The following is a 22800-nucleotide window of genomic DNA, read 5'->3' as shown; positions in this document are numbered from 1 at the left end:
CTGTGTGTCTGTTGTCCTTTGAGTTTGCGTATATGTGTCCATACTTTCCGTGTGTCTGTGTAGGAGTTTATTGATGTTATGAATGTACGCCAACTCTCTCGTTTTGCCTCACGGCGCACACGTTTTCCTAATGCCTTGGCCCGTTTGGACAAGAGGAGGTTTCCCGACGTGGGGTACCGAAGAAGGATACCCCACGCCTTGTTCTGGGCCTTTCGCGCCCGCCTACAGTCCTCATTCCACCACGGCCTCCGCTGGTTACGCGGGGCACCAGAGGCGTGGGGAATGGACTTTTCGGCGGCGTCGAGGATGTGCGCCGTGAGCAGTTGGGTAGCTTCTTCAACGTGTAGGTGTCCTATGGATGTGTGGTGTAGTTTCGATGTCTCTGTAAATGTATTCCAGTTAGCTCGTGCTTCGTTGAACCTATTATGGGAAGATGGACTGCATGGGCCTTTACCTATGTATGTGAGTGAGGTGGGGAAGTGGTCACTACCGTATGGGTCAGTGCCCACACCCCACTCGAGGAGAGGAAAGAGAACTGCGGAGCCAATAGCCAAGTCAAGACATGAGTATGTGTTGTGTCCTAGGTTATGGTATGTAGGCTGTTTATTGTTGAAAAGGCATGCTCCTGCAGATCTAAGAAACCTCTCTATCAGGCGACCCCGTGCATCCGTGCGAGAAGAGCCCCAAAGAGTGTTGTGAGCATTCAGGTCGCCGGTCAGGATGTATGGTTCGGGCAGCTGGTCAACCAGCGCCTCGAAGTCAGAGCTCAAAAGTGTGACATCAGGAGGAATGTATACCGTTATCAACCTATTAAATATTATCAAGCGTATTGCTACAGCCTCAAGGACAGTGTTCAAAGTGACAGGGTGGCATGCTAAAGATTTCCGGGCGATTATGGCCACACCCCCAGAAGAGTGTGTGCAGCCATCCCTGTCTTTTCTGAAGACCATGTAACTATTCAAGAAATTTGTGTGCTTGGAATTCAAATGTGTTTCCTGAACACACATTACACTTGGCTGACTAGCATGCAGTATTTCGTATACATCGTCAAGATTTTTAAGAAGGCCTCTACAGTTCCATTGAATTATGTTTTCTCTTCCCATTATTTAGTGTGAGAGCTACTGAAGTGTGTGTGTTTGTTTATGTGTCGTCTTTCGGGGCTGTGACTCTCGCCTTTTTTGGCTTGTCGGGAGGCTTTGGCGTCGCGACGCGTTCCTTGCGCTGCGTTGCAGGCAGGAACGGCCCGACATCCATGTCGTCGTCGGATGTCCGAGGGGTGCCCGACGGACCGGGCCCCCCGGACTTGGTCCCCCGTCGGGAGCCCTTCGTTTGAGCCGCCACCGCCGAGTGCGTCCGGGGCGCCAGAGGTGGCACGGGCGGTGTGGTGGCGGTGGGAACCGGTGCGGGGCCCGTGGTGTCCATCACCTCGGTACCCTCCAACGCACTGGAGGATGGGGAAACAGAGGCGGGAGCGGCACCGGTCCCGACGGAGCGGCGTGATGGCGGGTTGGGCTGCCAGAAGCAACCCAGGGGGGGGGGGGGGGGGGCAGAGGAGGGACCAGGTCAGACTCGCTGAACTGGGTCCCTGTGGAAACGAGACGCCGCTCCGCCCCCCGGCGAGCTGCGTCGGAGTACCTCCCCAGGGGGAAAGAGGCGAACCTCTTTCGCGCCTCTGGGAAGGTAAGGTTCTCAGTGACTTTCACCTTGATGATCTCCTTCTCCTGTTTGAATTTCTCGCATGTTCTAGAGTAGGCCCCGTGGGGCCCCTGGCAGTTAGCGCACATGAGGGTTTGCGATGGGCAGTTGTCTGATGGGTGATCGTGTTGTGCGCACTTGGCGCATGTTAGTCGACCACGGCAGGCGGTAGTGCCATGCCCAAACCGCTGGCATTTAAAACACCGGCGGGGGTTTGGGATGTATGGCCTGACGGGGCAATGAATGAAACCTGCATTTACTGATTCAGGAACTGTGGAATGGTCAAAAGTCAATATTACATGTTTTGTTAGGATTTCCTTGTTATCTCTACGAATCGTGATACGCCTCACTGCTGTCACACCTTGGTCCTTACTGCCTTCCAACAGATCGGTGTCAGTTTCATTCATTAGATCTGACTCAGAGATCACACCCTGGGAGCTATTACGGCTGCGGTGGGGTGTGACCCTGATGTCGAGATCTGCGATGCGAGTTTGAGTCAAAAGATTTGTAGCTTGTTGCTTGTTATTCACTTCTACAACAACTTCTCCTGTTCTGAGTTTTTTGGCTTTGTAGGACTGACCAACAATGCCCTCAAGAAATTTGGACATCAGGAAGACAGACTTTGTGGCTAGGGGGTTCGACGCATCAACAGATTCGATTACCAAAAACCTAGCATAGTTGTCCTGCTTTCGGAAACTCGTCGTTGGCAACGGAGGAAAGGATACTTCGGTGCGGCCCCTTTTAGGGGGCCGATCTTTGGATTTGGAAAATTTGGAAGCCATATATCATAGTATAAAAGCAGGGAGACGGGGGTACTTTCTCCTTTGACCTTACCCTGGTAGCTAAAGAGGTCCCGGAGCTCCCTGCCTGGTGAACAGACAGGGAGCCCATCCGCCGGAGCTTGACCTGGGCTCCGACGGCCACCGTTCGTGGTTTCTAACCCTCCACCTATAAACACGTTGCCACGGTTGGATCCAGCGTATGTTTGGGGGCTCGGGGTCCGCGGTATCGCCAGTACCGTCACCAAGATTGCTCTAGGTGCCCCGTGCGGGGGGCCCTTACTCTAAGAAGCGAAGATGAATAAGATGAGAGGTAACAGTGACGATGTTTATGTGTGTGTTGGGAGCGCCATAACATAGCAGGGATGGCGGTGACGTCCCTGGCACGTTATGAAAACGCTCAGAACCGCCCTCACTATTTGCATTGGGTGGCCCTGATGTCACACATGGTATGAGATGAGTGCTAAAAATCCAATGTCAGCGAGATAGGCTAAAAGGCGTTCACTTCTAATCGGGGGTTGATCAGATAAAAACAAGGATGGGTGTAAGGGTATCGTGTAGGTGTATAGTTCTGGGAAGTGTCGTTTCCTTGCGTCATGGTATGCCAAGCATTCAATCAATACATGGAGGACTGTAAGTCTTCGTCCGCATTTCTCACAAGATGGTGGTGGGGTTCCGTTTAAAAGGTATGAGTGTGTAGCGTGTGTGTGACCTATTCTTAATCTTCATACTGATATTTCTGTGAACCTGTTCCGTTTCTCTGTGTTGTATTTCCCTATGTGTGGTTTTATAATGTGCAGTTTGTTTTCGACTTGTGTGTCCCACTGTACCTGCCAGCGCCTCCGAAGCATACTCCGAACTAGTGGTTTCATGTCTAGGTAGGGCACATGTGGGATATCTAACACACTGCGGAGAGCCGCCACAGCAGCATTCTGGTCAGCAATTTCATTGCCTGAAATTCCACTGTGCCCAGGTACCCAGCACACTACTACAGTCAATTTTAGAGCGTAAGCAGACATTATGGATTTGATAAGACGGTTTAAAATAATGTTTCTAGTTGGTTTTCCTGAATGGAGAGCTAATACTACACTCAGGGAGTCTGTAAAAATAATGGAACTGTGTATTCTGGTTTCTGTAATGTGTTCCACAGTGGTTAAAATGCCGTGTGCCTCAGCTGTAAAAATACTGGTATTTTTGTTTATTGTCTTTGTGATAGCAAAGTTTGGGCCATGTGCAGCGCATGACACAGAATGGGCGGACTTGGAGGCATCTGTGTAAAACGTTGTGTAGGGGTATTTGTGTCGTAGATGTAGGAAGTGCTGCAAGATGAGTTCTCTTGGTGCAGTTCTTTTGTTAATGGCTCTGAAAGATAAATCACAAGAAATCGGGGACATTTCCCAGGGAGCAACAAGGTCTGTGATCGAAGTTTTGTAAGTCTCGCTAAAAGAAACCCCAAGCTCTTCAGCGTGCACTCTCACTCTCGACGAAAAAGGCATAGATATAGAGGGCCGACTGTCATTGACAATAAACGAAGAAGGGTGATTTTTTATGGATGTTGCCTTCATGGCATACAATAGATCTGTGTATAAGCGCTGGTCTTCCAGGCACAACTGGTCACATTCCACATATAGGCTTTGTGCAGGACTCGTTCGGAAGGCTCCTGACGAAAGGCGAAGCCCAAGGTGCAGAACAGGGTCAAGCATTTTTAAAGCGGTTTTCGAAGCTGACCCGTATACTACGCTCCCATAGTCCAGCCGCCACTTCACTAAACTGTTGTAGAGACGCAGCAGGCACATCTTATCTGCGCCGTAGGAGTGGTGTGATAGCTCTTTTAGGATATTCATTGCCTTTATACATTTTATTTTGAGTAGCTTTATATGTGGAATAAATGACAGCTTTTCATCTAGCATAATCCCTAAAAACTTGTGTTCCTTCTTCACAGGCACAGCCACTCCACTGAGGTGGACGGTGGGCTCAGGGTGAATACCACGCCTCTTGGAAAATAAGACACATGTGCTCTTTTGAGGATTTAGCTTAAAGCCATTTTCGTCGGCCCATTTTACAAGCCTGTTTGTGGCAAGTTGTAACTGCCGTTCACAGATAGACAGGTTACAGGACCGGAAACTGATATGAACATCATCCACGTAAATGGAGTAAAAAATGGTACGGGGCAGAGCTTTTCCAAGTGTGTTCATCTTAGCTATAAAAAGTGTGCAAGTAAGTACTCCACCCTGAGGAACGCCATTTTCTTGCATATACAGCGCGGATACTGCAGCCCCGACCCTCACTCTGAATGTTCGTTCAGACAAATAGCTTTCAAGGGCATTAAGCATATTCCCACAAATTCCAAAGGATTTCAGGTCTCGCAGGATGCCGTAGCGCCAGGCATGGACATACAAAACTGTTTGTTAACAAAGGCATTTTTCACATAGGATTCAAAAGCGACAAGTTGGTCTGTTGTTGATCTGCCCGACCGAAAACCTGCCTGGCAGCTGTCCAGAATACATTGTATTCCAGGAAGTATAGTAACCTTCTGTTGATCATTTTTTCGAACAGCTTGCACAAGCAGCTGGTCAGGGCAATTGGACGATAACTTGAAACACAGGATGCATCCTTTCGCTCTTTCAGCAGTGGCACAACAGTAGCCTGTTTCCATGCCTTAGGAAAGTGCCCAGCACGCCATATTCTGTTAAATAAAAACAGGAGAGTATTGATTGTGTCTGTATGAAGGTGTTTGATCATGCCGTACGTAATGTTATCTGCACCTGGTGCCGAAGGCTTGCAACCAGCCAACGCAGTCATGAGCTCGTGAAGGGAGAATGGAAAGTTATAGGAGTCGTTTGATTGCTTGTGGTCACGTATGTACTTCCGCTCAGCTGACTTTTTGTAGTGTATAAATGTGCTTGTGTAATGTGAAGAGCTTGAGACGTGTTCGAAGTGTTGTGCCAACGCATTTGCCTCGTCCTCCAGGGTGCCACCAGTGGTGTCAACAAGGGGTAAGCCATGTGTGCTTTGTCCATTTAGTTTTCTCATCCTGTTCCAAACCTTTCTTGTATCGGTGAAAGAATTTATTGAAGTTAAGAAGGACCTCCAGGTATTGTTTTTGGCCTGACGGCGAATGCGCCTTCCCATGGCTTTGGTGCGCTTGAACGCTACAAGGTTGTCCGCAGTGGGGTACCTGCGAAGAATGCCCCACGCCTTGTTCTGTGCCTGGCGTGCTTGTCGACACTCTTCATTCCACCAGGGCCGCCTTAGGTTACTTGTGTTACCAGAAGTGTGGGGAATGAAGTTCTCTGCAGCGTCAAGGATATGTGCCGTGACAAGGCTACAAGCTTCATCAATACCCAAGTGTTCTATGGAACTGTATGTGAGTTGAGATTTCTGCTTAAATTTCTCCCAGTCTGCAGCGGTTTCTTTAAACCTATTAGTGGAGGTGGGAGTGTAAGGGTCTCTGTCTAGGCATCTCAGGAATACTGGGAAATGGTCACTTCCAAGCGGGTTTTTCTCCACCTGCCACTCAACGAGTGGAAAAAGAACAGCAGAACCGATTGCCAAGTCTATGTGTGAGTACGTGTTGTGTGTAATGTTATAATATGCGGGCTGTTTTTTGTTGCACAAACACGCACCAGATGATACTAGGAAATGTTCAATCAAGCGGCCGCGAGCGTCAGTTCGACCAGAACCCCAGAGTTTGTTGTGTGCATTTAGGTCTCCAACTAAGATAAAGGGTTCAGGAAGCTCATTTACCAGCGACTCAAATTCTGAGGTAGACAATTGATGATCCGGGGGAATGTATAAGGAACATATCGTAATCAGCCGACCAAAAATGATCACGCGGACAGCAACTGCCTCAAGGCTGGTGAGTAGTCTAATGGACTGGGATGGAATGGATTTTCGCGTCACAATGGCAACCCCACCAGATGAATGAGCAAAGGCATCTCTATCTTTCCTGAAGACAGTGTATTGTTTAAGAAAGTTACTTTGCTTGGGATTCAGGTGTGTCTCTTGGAGGCAAACAATACTGGATTGATGTTTATAAAGGAGTTCATATACATCATCCAAGTTTTTTATGAGACCCCTACAGTTCCATTGAACTATGTTTTCAACAGCTATTATGGATTAAAGATAATAAAGATGTAGTTGAGAAGTTGCCTATTTTGGTTCATGTCAGTGAGTCTTGTTTAGTGCCTGTTATACGATGAGGTGGTTTTTTCCCACGGCCAAAAGTGCCGCGGCGCTCATTTTGCGCCTGCTGGGCAGGTTGAGATGCCGAGGTGTCCATGTCCTCGTCTGACAAATCAGGCGGCACCGACATGGTGTCCATCCGACATCCACCTCGCGGATTGGTTCCTGAGGTGGCCGCAGGCTTCTTGGTTGGAACCTGCGGTGCGGGAAGGGAAGGAGTACGTGTGGGGCCACCTGAGTTCATGCTCTCAATGCCCTCGGGTGTCGTGCGGGCCAATGGAGCTGGACTGGAAGAGGCCGGACCAGTCCCAACAGCGCCCGTTACCACATTCTCCACGGGCTCCGCAGACGTAGTGGCGGGGTGCTCAGCTGTGGACTGCAGCCCAGCAGGAGGAGGAACCACCAGGGCCTCTGCTGTAGAGGCAGGAGCTGGTGGTTGCTCGGAGGGGGTTAACGACAGCGACACATCAGCTAAGCTGCATTGTGTCGCAGTACTAACCAAACGTCGCCCCAACCCCCGGCGGGCGGCGTCTGCATAGGATGCAGCCGAAAACATCTTGTGCTTCTGGCGTGCTTCGGGGAAACTGATATTTTCGGTTACTGTGATCTGAATGATCTCTTTTTCTTTCTTGAAAGATGGGCAAGATCGTGAGTATGCAGCGTGTGAACCACTGCAGTTCGGACATTTCATGATTGTGTTTTTGCAGTCATCAGAAGAGTGATCATTCTCGCCACATTTCGCACAGCTGAGCTTGCCACGGCAAGCTAGAGTTCCATGACCGTAGTGTTGACATTTAAAGCATCGCCTCGGGTTTGGAATGTAGGCGCGTACGCGACAGCTAAGGAAAGCTGCCTTCACTGTCTCTGGCAGGGTAGAGCTAGCAAATGTTATGATGATGTGTCGGGTCTTGATCTCTGCTCCATCTCTTCTCATAATAATTCTACGGACGCCAACAACACCTTGGTCATGCAGTCCCTCAAGGAGATCATCATCTGTCTCATGGAGGAGTTCTTTGTCAGAGATAACACCTTGGACAGTGTTTAGCGTGCGGTGTGGCGTAACTGTGACAGTCAAGTTGGCAATTTTTTCTTGCTTCAGGAGGTTCTCACTTTGGTTTTTTCGCATAACTTCAACAAGAAGGTCTCCAGAGGGCATCTTTTTGGCATTGTAGTCTTTTCCAACAATGTTTTCAATGCACTTGGCAATCAAGAAAACTGACAGGTCGGTTATAGGTTTTTCGTCGGTCGAGTGTACAACAAGGTATTTGCTGAAAGCTGCCTGAGGTGGTTGGGTGCGGAGTGCTTCGGTGCGACCCCTTTTAGGAGGGCAATCAGGGTGTTTTGCGGGAGCTGAGAAGATAGCCATAGAAAATGGAATCAATTCGGTGGCAAGGCCAGTCGCCCACCACCGAGCCCAACAAGGGAACGTGGCTTTGAAGCGCACGTTAACTGTACCACGCCACTATAACCCTATGCTCGGGATCTAGGGTGAAGCCTTCGCACAGGGTTAACCCTCGCCGCCTGGAGAAAAAACGGAGAAATAAGGAAGAGAGAAGATGACAGGACAGGGTTAGGAAAGACGATAGGAAAGCAAAAGAATGAAGAAGAGGACAGGAAAAGGCGACTGGCTGATTCCCCCCAGGTCGGGTCAGACTGGGGGCACCGTCTACGGGAAGCGGGGGCCGAAGTGGTGTGTTGCCTCTGCCAGGGGGCCACGAAGGTCCAAAACAACCCTGGCTTTGGCTCAACCACCAGGATGCCCTTTTCCCCGGACACGGCAAAGCCACGCACAGCCGAGGGCGTGGGTGGGTCCAACCCACATGTGCTCGGGTCCGTGGTGTTGCAAGACACCAAGTGCCTACGACAGTAGGCACCCCTGCGGAGCTCGGGACCGTGGTGGCGCTACTCACCAAAACACCTTGAGTACACAAGGTGCCCCCTGCGGGGAGAGCAAATCATTTCAGCTTGTGCATCTTCATCCTAGTTTTTGGGCTCCGCTATGACAAAACACAGAAATACCCTAATTTGCTTATCACTGCGCATACTGATTCAGTTGTTTCGAGTGGAACATGAACACGGGGTCGTAGAACTACACGAGACACTTACACGTCACACTGATCCCTTTCACAAGGCGTAATGAATATTCAGCATTGTTGTCCCGCAAGCACACAGTAAACTACGCCTGCTCAACACAATAACAAGAAACAAACAAATTGCAGTGAAAACACTGTAGCCCCGAGTGCTTGATGACATATTTTTATGACCATCTCTGGGTCGCGGATGACGCCGCCACCGCTTTTTCTCTTAATTGGGCATATGAGGCTTCCACTTTGGATTATATCTTTTAAACAGAGAAGCTAACCTACGGTAATCTTAGATATTCAACCTCGGCAGCACATGTCACAGGAGGTTTGAGTGCACATTACAGCTCGTTAACATTCAACACGAACAACCGATGAGCTGGGCAGCAGATCAGTTGAGGGCACTTTTGAGAATTCAATCTAAATGGCGGTGTATGCACAAGAAAGTTACCATGTGCGGGACAGCTCCTGGCAAGAATTCACCAACGACAACAAAAGTATAATATATGCCGTATAAGTGCTCGTTCTGTTTAAAAATATTTTGTACGTTTAACCAAGAAGGTTTACATTTTGTAGGCACACACTGAGATTCAGTAGATAATTTAGACACAGAAAGTTAAATAAAAAGGCATCGGCGTTCGAAAAATTAGCGACGGGGAAAAAATGTCGCAAGGGAGGAAGAAACGCTCACAAGGGATCCGTCATAGTTGGCATGTGGTGAAAACGTTCCCAGCTTCTCGTATGTCACACCCAGTAAATCCTGCAGTCCCATCAAGAAGTCACCGATGCTAGCCTTGCGACTGTCATCGCCATTCTTGGAGTTTTTTCGTTTCCGTCTGGTAAAACTCTGAGGTAGCCTGTTCGAGTTGCCTGCCGATCGAATCACCGTTAATATCAAATATTTCAATCGGTTAATAATTACTCATTAAACACACAAAATTACAGCGACAAGAAAACCATGGCAGAACAAAATTTTGACATTGAAATAAAATCATGTTCCAGCAAGAAGGAGAACATATCGAAAAACTGCCAGCCCGCGCTTAAAGATGGGTTTAAAAAGTATCATAGTAAGGTGCTAAAAATACAATATATGAATGCAACCAAAAGAAGAAACTGCAAAGAAATGGGTGGTACTGTCAAACACAAAAATATCTTTTACTTTGCAATACAAGCTGGACACCAACAAAATTAACACCTACTGTATTGCCGAACATCAAAATGTATGGCAGCGAATTTACTAAGGCTGTAGTAGAAGAAACTGTCAGATATTTGAGGTGTTTCTTTTCCAAATGAGCCAGATCCAGAAACCGAAAGTGTGTCGGATAAAGCTGCAGTGACAAGAAAACCTCGGCAACTTTCTCCTAAAAAAGGGCTGGCTAGAAAAACGTTGAGATACCGCCATGAAATCGTGTACGCAGCCCATACGTCCTATCCAAAATGAACTCTAGTTCATTTTGGATAGGACCTGCTGTTTCACCGATCAAAATTAGCCAAATGCATTTGCCCAATCGGAGTTTTCTCTTGGCTTGAGCGTTACACTGTTTCGCGAGTGTTTTTAGAAGCTTTTTTTCACGTTTCGGAGCTGGCTTATTACGAATTCAGATGGCAATTAGGAAAAATGAGGAAATCGGCGAAAGATCGGTCACCAGATGTCAACGACGAAGTGAACAGGAGAAGTGAACGAAATGAAGCAGATGTGAAACAATGATTTCATTTCGTCTGCCCCGCTGCCACAAAATAACACTGGCTAGATTTACTTTTTTTACTCCCATATTTACCGTTTCAGTAGTTTTCTAAATAGCCGCCGAATACAAGTTCCCCCCCCCCCCTTTCTCCGCCCCGAGAGTATGAACCACTTCATCAAGGTGAAGAATAAGATATGAGCAGCGTGAAAACTTGGGCAAGTTGGTGATGCATGCTGAACCACAACGAGAAAGGACGATAGAAAGGGACACACGAGTAAGTCAGCCCTTAGTGTGTCCTCTTGCTACCGTCCTTTGTTTCGTCGTTTGCGCTGTGGCTCAAATTTTTGTGAAGCGTTTTGGAAATTTGTGGAAAAGCAATGAAGAGCCTGCTTGCTTCGTTGGTGCCTTGATGCGTGCCCGAGACAATTATCCTAGGGAGGAATTCGAAAAGAGCAGCTAATTGTGCCAAGGGGACTCACCTGCTCTACACTTGCTTTCTTGATGCCCTCTTGCATATTTTAATTCGCATTAGGTAAATATGCCTCATTTCGAGAAAAAAAAGAAACATTTCATTTGTTGGTAACCCTCTAAATATTGCAATCGGAGAATGCAGATGATCACAATTGCGTTGAGTCACGGGAGCTCACTATGAGCTCACTAGTCAGTCAGCCGTCATGCTTTCAGTTTCGTTTTCGACAAGCATTGGTACGCAATCAGCGAAATCAGTAACCTACGACGATGCGCGTCCGAGCTTGTGCAAGCGATGTACCTGGCAGGAGGCACCTTCATTAGAATCGGCAAAAGGAACAAGATTCGCTGGCAAGCTTCCAACCTCCCGTTCTCCGCGCGTGTAAGAGGCGGAGGAGAACTTTCACTTTATTGAAAGGCCGTGTCTAGAGTGCCGTCCGACGATGATAAGCACTCCACTATATTGACGTCCACCGGCGTTTTGTAACAAAATTGCCGCGTCTGGCACTACATCGTTCTAGATAACGTAAAGCTAGGTAACCTAACCTAAACATAACATAACGTGACCTAACACACAAAGAAATCCCTTAAAACACCAAAAATAGCCTGAGCTATAAAAATTATAGTTCAATTTAAAGATGAGACAAAATAACCGCGACAAAAGCAGGTCTCGAACCACCGTCCTTGGGTCAAGAAGCTAAGACGTATCTCCTACACTACGACCGACGCTTCAGCCTGCGATAGCCTAGTTTTAAGTATTCGAATGTCGTCGGACGGCACTCTAGCCATGCCTGCAGCGATCAGCTAGAGTGCCGTCGAAAAGCACTCTAGACACTGCGTTATTGAAAATGTTACTCTATCCGTAAAGCGCGCCCGGTTCAAACATAATCACCCGTGGAATGAACTTACTGCGAGCTGACCAATCCGCCCTTTCGCCTCGAGCCGCCATTTATAATCCGTAAAGCCCGCGTCGCTCTGCCCTTGTTTGAAAAAGGGCTACGACGACTCCCGTCACGGCCGCCATGTAGAGTTTTCACGGCAGCCGTTTTCAAGAGTTTTCGGCTGTTTTCGTTACTGGCGTATATGAGGCAGAGGTAGAGGGAAAAGTAAATGATGCACTAGTTGAACTGAAGAACTGGGCAGATGCAAACGGCTTAAGAATAAATAGCAATAAAACAAAAGTGGTGTTATACCTGCCCAGGGAGAAAGCACTGAGAGACATCAACATTTGTTTAGGCAGCGAAATAATAGAAATTGTGGACAACGTAAAGACACTCGGCATTATTTTTTCCAAGAATCTAACCACGAAGGACCATGTTGACTATATCGAGTATAAATGCCTTCAGCGGTTGGTGTAATGAATAGAATGCGGCATATTCTTCCCGAGAAAATTGTACTGCTCTACAATGCACTGGTATACTCCATTCTGCAATACTGCAGCTTAGTTTGGGGTACGACAGGAATCACTAACTTAAAAAAAAGCTACACCTGCTTCAAAAGAGAGCTATTCGGTGCATTTCTTTCGTCTACCAGCCAGCTTTTGCTAAAATATCATTCTTCCTGTGTTTTTTTATATAATTAAAAGGTACTAATAAGGAATAAATTGTTCACTATTAAAAATGATAACTTCATTAGATGTTTGTCAAAATTGACAGAAAAAAGTCCCACTCGTTCGACAAGGCATGCAAAGAAATGGTTTGTACCTACTCCCCGAACAACTTATGACACGCAATCGCTAACCTGTAGTCTGCCGGTCCTGCTTAACAGGTTGCACTCAGAAAATTTTGATGTATTAGATGTAATTCGCATATTAGATTGCATTACCAGCAATTGTGTAGTACCGTTTGAACTCACGTGTACGTTTGATATCAGTGTGTTTCTTGGATTTCCAAGAATCATTTTTTATTCTGATGCTCAATACGTTTTTGTTGCAGAAAAAGCCCCTGAGCTTCTAGTTAACAGCAAGAGTGTTTAATACGCCTGTAACACGCCTTTAAGATTTTGTCAGCAACATTATATAGTATCCTAAAAACAGTTTTATGAAGTTCTGCTTACGATATGTATAATGATTTATTTTCGCTGTGTTGAGTATTTTTGTTGTATATGGTTATTTCAATTATGTTTTACCTATGACGAGTGTCGCACCACCGACACTAATGCCATTGTATACGGGGGTGGAGCATCTGTCAAGCTGGATCCACAGCTAATAGCTCCAGCCCCCTGCTTTCAAAGGAAAATAACGAATTCATTGATTGATTTCCATTTCACGCTGGGTTTGCGTCGCGCAAGAGAAGATACTAGAGTTTCAGAATAACGTACGCAGCCGTACGCAAACAGTTAGCGAACGCTATTTTTTGCGTCGTTCGCACTGCATATGCGTCGTACGTTAAGCCGCTTCTGCATTTAGCGGACGGAAGCATGCTATTTCAGCAAAACAGCGTGCGTACGTGGTGCCGCTTGCGTTTCTAACATGGCGGCAAGTAGCGCGGCAACCATCCAAGGTTCCGCTCTTCTGTGGACAGGAATTTGCTTCCGATGGACCAAGTTCTTTGCTCCTGTGATCTTAAATACGTCGAGTGGTTATCACGTCGCCCTCGCGCAGCTCTGTATCTTCGTGACATCGCTCCCTCTCCGAAAGAAGCTATGCATGGAGCCAAGCCAGCGACCGAAGCTGTGTCTTTGTGTGTGTTGTGGACGCGTTCGCCTCGCGATGAAATGCGACGTTGTGCTTCTGCGGGTTGACAGTGCTTCCCATGCTCAGGATTATGTTTCTCGAGCGACGTACGACTCAACCTCGCATCGGGTATATGGAGTGTGCGTGGCTAAAAGCCTTCTCGGCTTGGGCGCCAGAGTTAAGTGACTTGCTGTTTGTCCCCACAAACCGCGCGCCAGGTAAGTCCCGAATTTACGACGAGCAGGAGGAGGCAACCGATTACGGTTCAAACTTGCAACGCACGTTGTGGCGTTGTGTTCGTTCTAAAGTTTCTCTCTGGATTGTTTTCAAGTTGAATAAAATGTATGCGTCAAACCGCTGCTGCCTCAGCAAGCGTCGTGGAGCCGGGTTGGGCTGCGTGAGGCAACCCAGCGGGGGGCGGGGGTGGGACCAGGTCGTACTCGCTGAACTGGGTCCCTGTGGACACCAGACACCGCTCCGCCCCATGCGAGCCGCGTCGGCGTACCTCCCCAGGGAGAAAGAGGCGAACCTCTTCCGCGCCTCTGGGAAGGTAATGTTCTCAGTGACCTTCACATTTATGATCGCCTTCTCCTGATTAAATGTCTCGCATTTTCGAGAGTAGGCAGCGTGGGGACCTGGCAGTTGGCGCAAGTGAGGGTTGAGGATGGACAATTGTCAGATGAATTATCATGCTGAGCGCACTTTGCGCAGGTAAGACAGTCACGGCAGGAGTTGGTTCCGTGCCCGAACCGCTAGCACTTAAAGCAGCGGCGCGGGTTCGGAATGTAAGGACGAATGGAGCATCGAATGAACCCCGCGTTGATATGTTCAGGAAGCGAGGAGCAGTTGAAGGTCCGGATATGTTTCGTGGAGATTACCTTATCATCTCTACGCATCGTGATGCGGCGCACGGCTGTGACACCCTGATCCTTTAGACCTTCAAGAATGTCGGCATCTGTCTCGTTAAGAAGATCTGCCTCAGAGATCACACCCTGCGAGCTATTCAGGCTGCAGTGGGGTGTGGGGTGTGACCCTGATGTCCAGATCGACCATTTTCGTCTGACCAAGAAGTGTGGTTGCCTGCTGCTGGTTTTTTACCTCGACGAGCACTTCGACTGTGCGTTGTTTTTTGGCATTGTAGGTTTTCCCAAATCAAAAATACTGATTGTGAAGCAAGAGGGCGGGCTGTGTCAACAGATTCGATAACAAGGAAACGAGATTAGTTGTCTGGCTCATGCTTGGAAGTGGAGGAAAGGAGACTTCGGTGCGGCCCCTTTTCGGGGGCCGATCACGTCTTGGGGGGGGGGGGGGTTGAATTATCCATATGGCATAGGAAAAAGCAGGGAGACGGGGGTACTTTCTTCGTCAGGCTTACCCTGGTAGCTGAAAAGTCAAGTCAATATTCGACATCGAAATACAGATATTACTACGGACCATAAATTCAGATGTCAGGAGCGCGGACAAAAAGCCAACAGAAGCGGCTTGACGGGGTCCGTGCACCCTAATGTATTTATAAAACAATTGTGTATACTTATGCAAACAAAAAAAAACTAAACATCCGCCTCGCGAGGGGCACGATCAAATGCAGAGCATTTCCGGGGGCGCACGACGTTAAGTAGTTTGCGTTACGTTAATGTTGTTTCAGTTGTTGCTGTTGGTTGTTGTATTGTAATTAAATGAGGAGAAGTAATTACGTGGTCACGTGACATCATTCATTAGCAGGTGGGTATGATTATGGTGGCGCAGTGGGAAGAGCACCATGTACCCCGCGTTCCGCCCACAGGTAGTGAATGCGTTGTATCAGCAGCTTCTTGACGTAGTTTGAATGAGTCAAGAATATAAGGCGCGTTCGTAGCCCTCCATTCTGTGTCGGCTTTGTGGCGCAGTCGGTAGAGCACCATGTACCTTGCGTTCCGCCCGCAGGGTCGTGGGACCGAAACCAGGCGCCGGTAAGTATTATTTTTTTATATAGTGTAGGGGGAGGGGTGCGGACTACTACGGACAACTAGAACGGGTGACATCGTGAGTTAAAGAAATGCTCTGCATTTAATACATACATAACTCAATGTAGTAAAAACATAGTTCACATTCCTAGGCAGCAATATAATAAATCCAAACTTAATACACAGGTCCCCGAGGTCCCTGGTAAAGAGACAGGGAGCACATCCGCCGGAGCTTGACCTGGGCTGCGACGGCCACCGTTTCAGGTTTCTACCCGTCACCTTAAAACATATCGTCACGGTTGATCACAACTTATGTATGGAGGCTCGGGGTCCGCGGTGTCGCCAACACCGTCACCTAGATTCATCAAGGTGCCCCGTGCGTGGAGCTTTTGAGGGTGTAATAAATAAATAAATAAAATAAACATGCAGGATTCAAAGGAAGGGCACAAATTTCTTGCGGTCCACCTTCCATGAAGTGAAGATTTGAGTAGTTCATTCAATCATAAATTGGTGGCTTAGGCCAGTGTTGTACGGAATGGCGTTACAAGGAACGGCGTTCCTGGAACTAGTTCCTTTTTGCAGGAACGGAGGAACGCCATGGAACTGTAACGGTAACTCGTTAAGTTTTTGAAGGAACGGCATCCTACCGTTACATCGCTAATATTTGGCTGTTTTTGATGACAAGGTTCGAGTAGAAAAATCCACAAGTCGCTACTGCGTTTCTCTTCCTATAAGCTGGTCAATTTGTCCGCCAATCAGCCGTACGTGCTTCCTCGAAGGTCAAAGGCAGAAGAATAACCACGCAGCAGGCCGCCGCTTGTGTTTGCTTTCACGCTGTTTGAACTTACGAGGGGTTCGACGGGTAAATAGAGTAGCCGCGAGAATGCTTTTTACCTTTCCTCGTTTGTCTGGGGAGGCTAGGATGCGTGTCTGGCCGATAGAATTGTTCCCTGGCGGGGAAAGATAGTCTAAAACGGGATCTGGACATTTGGGTGTCCGACATTTCAGTGCAGGATGTTTCGGTGGGGACATTTCTGCGCACGGACATTTCCGTGAACGACATCTTGGCCCAGACATTTTTAGTCACGGGATGTGTAAGGCATTATTTGACCATTTTATCTTTATTATTGTATTTTAGTTACTTGATAAGATTTTACGTTCGAGGCTTATGCTTGCGCCGCCGTGCGTGGAAACGAACGCTAAACCGCTGGCGAAGAATTGCCACGCAAAACCCAATTCCTGTAGTAGATGGTAAAAATTAACGTGGTTAATTTGCATCCGTTCCACCTTTGTTTTTAATTTAACAATCAGGTGAACAACCCTACTACATGAAGTATTACCAAAGCGCTTTGATTTCACTTCACCCAACGGTGCAACACGCTGCTGCTTTCAGTCCATTCCTCCCCACCCCCCCCTTCAGCAAAACTTCCGCATCAAAAAAACAAACACGGAAAAGCGAGGTCGATTAAGAGCGTGTGCATTCCGTTTTAATTATTTTCTCAATCTATCTCGTCTTCGTTGCATTCGGTGTTGCTTCTACTTAAAACTAACGATCGCACTTACGGTGGCGTTACCTAGGGCAGGGGAAGGCTGAGCCCTGTCGTCTACCAGCCCCCTTCGTAGAGAGAGGGGGGTGTCACTTGTGCTTCACAATTGCGTCAACTGGACTTCGAAATCTTGAAGACGACTATTGCTGCTGTCGTCACACTAGACTTCAATTTTTTTGCTCCTTATAATAGGAGAAAGCTATGTATGCCTGGGGTGTCCATGATATGCGCGACTTGAAGAGTTAATTCCCAACGGGGCGACTGAAGGCGAAGAAAGAGCGATTCCTGGAGTGGGGGCGCCGTCGGTATGACCGCGAAGCGAGGAAGGGCATAGCCAGCAAACGGTAGTGGCCATTGTGTTCTCAGCGGCTTTTTGGGTGGCTTTTTGTTGCACATTATAGAGGTTTCGTGAGCTCATGGTGAATGTAAAGCTTTGTCCTGTATTACTGCGCTGACGCCTCAGAGACCGTGAACTCCGCCGCGCCTGTAGGCTTTTCTGTGGAAACCAAAAATAATATTGTTACGGGGAAGAGACTATATTTGGAGGATTGGTACAGCGAGATAAAGGCACCGGGCAAGACGAACAAGGCTGAGTGCCAGAGAGAGCCGTGATGATAATGACAGGGTCAAATGATGATGATCGCAGTTAGTCGCGCAGATTGTCCACCTTATATCATGGGTCCTGCTCGCCAACAATATAACCATGCCTTGTAACATGACTCCCGCTGGAAAAGCGTCGTCCCGATGCTAACTCGCAGTCGACAAAGGCGCGCAGTATGGCTTGAGGCGGGACACATGCACAATGTTATTAGGCGGGGTTCTCCCGGAAGGTGAAGGGAGGACGGGGGTGATATCATATGTAACGTCCGTAACCGGGCGGAGAACACGGTAAGGACCGGTATAAGGCGCAAGCATTTTTTTTCTCAAAGTCCCACGCGACGGGATGGGGTCCAGAAAAGGACCAATGATCCCGGAGGGAAGTGTACTGGCCGGTGGCGCTGGTCATATCTGTGCTTCTGAGAGGCTTGTGACGCGTAAAGACGGTCGCGGGCAATCTGCCTTGCAAAAGTAGCTCGGGTGATCGCATCGTGAGCGTATTCGGTGTACAAGGGGGCAGAAGTAGGCAGTAAGGTGTCCAGGGGCAAAGCAGGCTCACTACTGTAAAGAAGGTAGAAAGGGGAAAATCCCATGGTGTCGTGACGCGAAGACTCGTAGGCGAATGTAATGTAGGGAAGGGCGATGTCCCAATCGCGATGCTCCGCTGAGACGTAGGCAGACAGCATGTCCGTAAGGGTCCAGTGTGGACTGATGGGCGAGTTGGTATTTCGACATTCTTGTATTACAACGCACTACAAACAGGACACAGGGAAGGACGCAGACACAGCGCTGCGTCTGCGTCCTTCCCTGTGTCCTGTTTGTAGTGCGCTGTAATACAAGAATGTCGTAAGGGTCCGCTTGAGTCGTTCGGTGAGTCCGTTTGTTTGCGGATGATATGCTGTGGAAAATGCGTGCTGGGTAGAGCAGGAGTGCAGAAGGTCGTCAACAACTTTGGATAGCAAGTAGCGGCCGCGATTGGCGAGCTGATGGGGAGCTCCATGGTACAGAATGACGTTGTCAAGGAGAAAATCGGCGACATCGGTCGCGCAACACGTAGGCAGGGCACGGGTGATTGCAAAACGTGTTGCATAGTCCGTCGCGACAGCCACCCACTTGTTTCTGCACTTTGATAGAGGAAAAGGGCCCAGTAAGTCCATACCTACACGGAAAAACGGCTCAAGGGGAATTTCGAATGGTTGAAGCTGACCGGTGGGGAGCGTGGTCGATGTTTTCCGCAGTTGGCAGAGGTCGCAGGCGATGACGGATCGACGCACGGATTTCTATAGGCCGGGCTAAAGGAAGCGACATCGCACACGGTCGTACGTGCGGGTTACTCGAGATGGCCAGCTATGGGGAAATCGTGAAGCTGGTGCAAGATGGCCGCACGCAAGTGTTGAGGTACAAGAAGGAGCAATTCGGGACTATCGGCGCGGACGTTGCGACGATAGAGGGTGCCATCACGAATTGAATAGGCACGTCAAGAAGGGCCATGTGTTGGGCATTCGAGACCGTGAAGATTAGGCGTAGTGATGCGTGTGCGCGCTGCTCTTCAGCAATGTTCAGGAAGTCGGAGATGGCAAAAAGGGAGAAATCAGAACTTGCTCCGCTGAGTTCTGGGTGGTCCACACGATTCCGTGACAGGCTGTCGGCGTCCTGGTGTAGGCGGCCAGACTTGTATAGCACAGAGAAAGTGTACTCTTGAAGGCGGTGAGCCCATCGACCCAGCCTGTCCGTGCGATCTTTCAAAGACGAAAGCCAGCAGAGAGCGTGGTGGTCTGTAATAACACTAAAATGCTTACACTAAAGGTATGGGCGGAATTGGCGACAGCCCCGACAAGGGCAAGATACTCCCGTTCGGTGATGGAGTAATTGCGTTCGGCTGGAGACAGGAGACGGCTGGCTTAGGCGATGACACGGTTCTGGCCGCCTTGTTGTTGTGCCAAAACCGCCCCTATACCATGGCCGCTTGCGTCGGTGCGCACTTCGGTTGGTGCCGATGGATCAAAGTGGCCTAGAACGGGTGGCGACGTAAGCAGAGCGATAATCATAGTGAAGGCTTCATCTTGTTTGGGGCCCCTTGCGTAGGTGACTTTCTTTTTAAGAAGGTCTGTCAGAGGACGGGCAATGTCGGCGAAATTCGCAGTGAAGCGACGAAACTAGGAACAGAGGCCTACGAAGCTCCGGACATCTTTTGACGAATGTGGTTTTGGGAAGTTTCGCACAGCGCGAATTTTATCGGGGTCGGGTTGAACGCCGTGCTCGTCGACAAGGTGTCCAAGAAGCTTAATTTGGCGGCGACCAAAGTGACATTTTTTTAGTTTAACTGAAGGCCTGCACGTCTGAACACTTCCAAGATTGCCGAAAGCCTCTTGAGATTGGTGTCGAATGTAGGGGAAAAAACAATCACATCATCGAGGTAGTATAGGCACGTCGACGACTTGAACCCATGGAGTAGAGAGTACATCATCCTATCAAACGTAGGAAGGGCGTTACATAGACCAAACGGCATTACCTTAAACTGGTAGAGCCCGTCGGGTGTAGCAAACGTCATTTTTTCGCCATCGGCTTCGTCAACAGAAATTTGCCAATATCCAGACCTGAGGTCTATAGATGAAAATATTTGGCGCCATGCAGGCAGTCCAATGCGTCATCAATGCGCGTCAATGGAGAAACGTCCTTCTTGGTGACCTGGTTACGGCGTCGGTAATCTACGCAGAACCGCCAGCTGCCATCTTTCTTTTTGACTAAAACGACAGGCGAAGCCCAGGGGTTCGACGAAGGTTCTGTGATGTCCTTGCGGAACATGCTTTCGACTTCCTGCTGAATGACCAGTCGTTCAGCATGGGACACACAGTATGGACGACTGTGGACAGGGCTGGCATCAACTGTGTTGATACGATGTTGAACAGCAGTAGTCTGACCTAAAGGACGACTATCGAAGTCGAAAATGTCTAGGTAGGTGCTCAAAAGATGGCGTAGAGCGGGGAATGTGGCCACGGGGAATGTAGCCACCTAGGCCTAACATGTGGGTTTTGAGATGTCACGTCGCCAGCAGTTTACCGTCCGATTGCCGTTCTTTTTCCAATGGCCACCGGTGCATGACGTAAGACTTTAGGGCGTGACGTTAGGCCTAACGTCCTATGCTTAGGCTCAACGTAGGGTAACCTCCGTGTTGAGCTTTACGATGGGCCAAGCAGCGCACGTCCAGCCGTAGATATCGCTTGACGGCGTTGACGTGCACAGAGGCTGGCGTCAGGTCCAACGAGCTTTCCCTCCTCCCGCGGCTCCACATGAAATCGAAAATTCGGGAAACTCCACCAAAGGAACATGATCACCGTTCCTTTCGAACTGATACGACGCCAAAGCAGATGTTTTAAGCTGTATGAAAAAAAAAACTGCTTTTAGAAAAAACTTTAAAATATTTTGACACAAAACCCCCTGTATTCCTTTGGTGTTGTCGTTACGATCCTTGTGACAGCTCTTGTTACATATTTTTATAACAATCCATCACAATTGCAGCACGGGCGTACGGTTGTTTTTCTGAATTTTTGAGTATGTATGCATTTTTATTGGCCCCCAAAATTTGCGGTTAATTAGGATTCTTTGATGGATGTTGAAGAATGCGTGCGCATCTCGTCGCTTTCCACCGCGAACTTGAGGCCCGGCCCCGAAGCGCACGACTTGCTTCAGCTTATGTTTCGACGTCGTGCATACAACGCGCGCAAGCGTTGGCGGGAGTCACGAGGTCCGTCGAGACGGCGCAGAGCTCGGCAAATGGCGCTTGGCGCTTTCACTTCGCGTCGCCCTGGCATCGACAGCACCGTTGCGTAGGCGGCTCTTTCCGCTTTCTCAGGTACCTTTCTCCACGCGCTGTAGCCGATCTTGCACTGTTGACGCGGCTCTGCGGAGTTCTCCGAAAATTTTTCCGCCGTGTCCCGTTATTGGGATTCCGAGAAGGATGCCTCCGGTAGCTCACTGTTTGCTCGTCTTAGTAACAGCAGGCTGAGACATAGCATACTGTCCAGGTCATAGCAAAGGCGTCAGGAAGTTCGTCAATAGAAATCTCTGGTGAGGAGATGCTCACCGTACAGCGTGATATTCTACTAGCGGCCGCTACAATTTCTCTTGGTTTCTAGTATCCTGCAGAGCTACCACATGTGGCGAAGACCTTTCCGAGCTTTATGCAGCTAGCGCACCTGGGCGCACGCCAGTTTCCCCAGACCTCAAGGGGAGGCGGCGGGGAATAACGCGGCAACGGCTTCAACTGCAGCTGTCGAGGTGACACACGACAACCAGGAACAACGCAGGCACAATTCCATCCCTTCACGCCCGGCACGGTGTGAGAAAATCCGTATACAAATAACGCTGACGCGGCCCCTGAGGTGAAATAGTGGTTCGACACCAGCGAGAACGACGCGCCTAGTCAGCAGTCGCACATATCGATGGAAAGTTGTTCGGATACGCTGTGACAGAGAACAAAAGCATCTGCGCGATTGCGCAAAATCGCAAAGGCGGGACGGAGACTACCGCATGACCCTAAAATCCTCACAGAATACACACAAAAGCATCTTACCTTCGTCTTGAATCTGTGCTCTTTGTACTGAACTGCGCTTCCAAAGGCATGATGGTCCAGCGCGCACAAAGCGAGCACAAACGCGGTAACAATACAGGCCATCAGTTGCAGTCAAGTAAAAATGCCGGAATCTCGGTGACACTCGGCGCGGTGTGCGGTCGCATTTGTGGCGAGCTTCCGTATCCTTTTGGTCGCATCAGCGGGGTGATGCCTGATAGCGCGCATACGCAACCCTGCTGCGGGCACAGGTCAAGAGTCCGGCGATGCTTCGAGTCATTACGCCCCGGTTGCACGAGGTACGTCTTATCGGTGCAGCTTGAGATAATCCCACAAAGCACTTCCCCTTACGGATCTTCCCCTCGATTCCGTATGTTTGCACCGGTTCGTACGCAGCGTTCTTGATTTTCCCATTGTTAGGACTCCTCGAAGAAAGTACAAAAAATACAAAACAAACTGTGATAGCATGCGCTCCCGTTGTTTACCGCGTAAGATAGAGTGTTGTCGAAGTTTCTCGGATAACAGACCGAGGATAGGGTTTTGTTTACGTACGTGATAAAATCTTTACAGCGGGAA

The 22800-nt window shown here is 48.8% G+C and overlaps 1 protein-coding gene across 1 annotated transcript in view; it reads right to left on the bottom strand.

The window, feature by feature from the left end:
- The window catches only part of LOC144165972 (lysosomal Pro-X carboxypeptidase-like), a 78673-nt gene extending 56175 nt beyond the window's left edge, over nucleotides 1-22498 (bottom strand). The window contains exon 1 of the mRNA XM_077695646.1: nucleotides 22228-22498. Within this exon, the coding sequence (XP_077551772.1) occupies nucleotides 22228-22329 (102 nt within the window). The 5' untranslated portion in view covers nucleotides 22330-22498. The remainder of the gene's footprint in view (nucleotides 1-22227) is intronic.
- Nucleotides 22499-22800: the final 302 nt, after the last annotated feature.

This window comes from Haemaphysalis longicornis, unplaced genomic scaffold (assembly GCF_048455015.1).
Source record: "Haemaphysalis longicornis isolate Haplotype H1 unplaced genomic scaffold, Haemaphysalis longicornis Haplotype H1 scaffold_150, whole genome shotgun sequence".
Taxonomy (NCBI): domain Eukaryota; kingdom Metazoa; phylum Arthropoda; class Arachnida; order Ixodida; family Ixodidae; genus Haemaphysalis; species Haemaphysalis longicornis.
The sequence above is the reverse complement of the archived record's forward strand: the minus strand, read 5'-3'. Positions and strand labels throughout refer to the sequence as shown.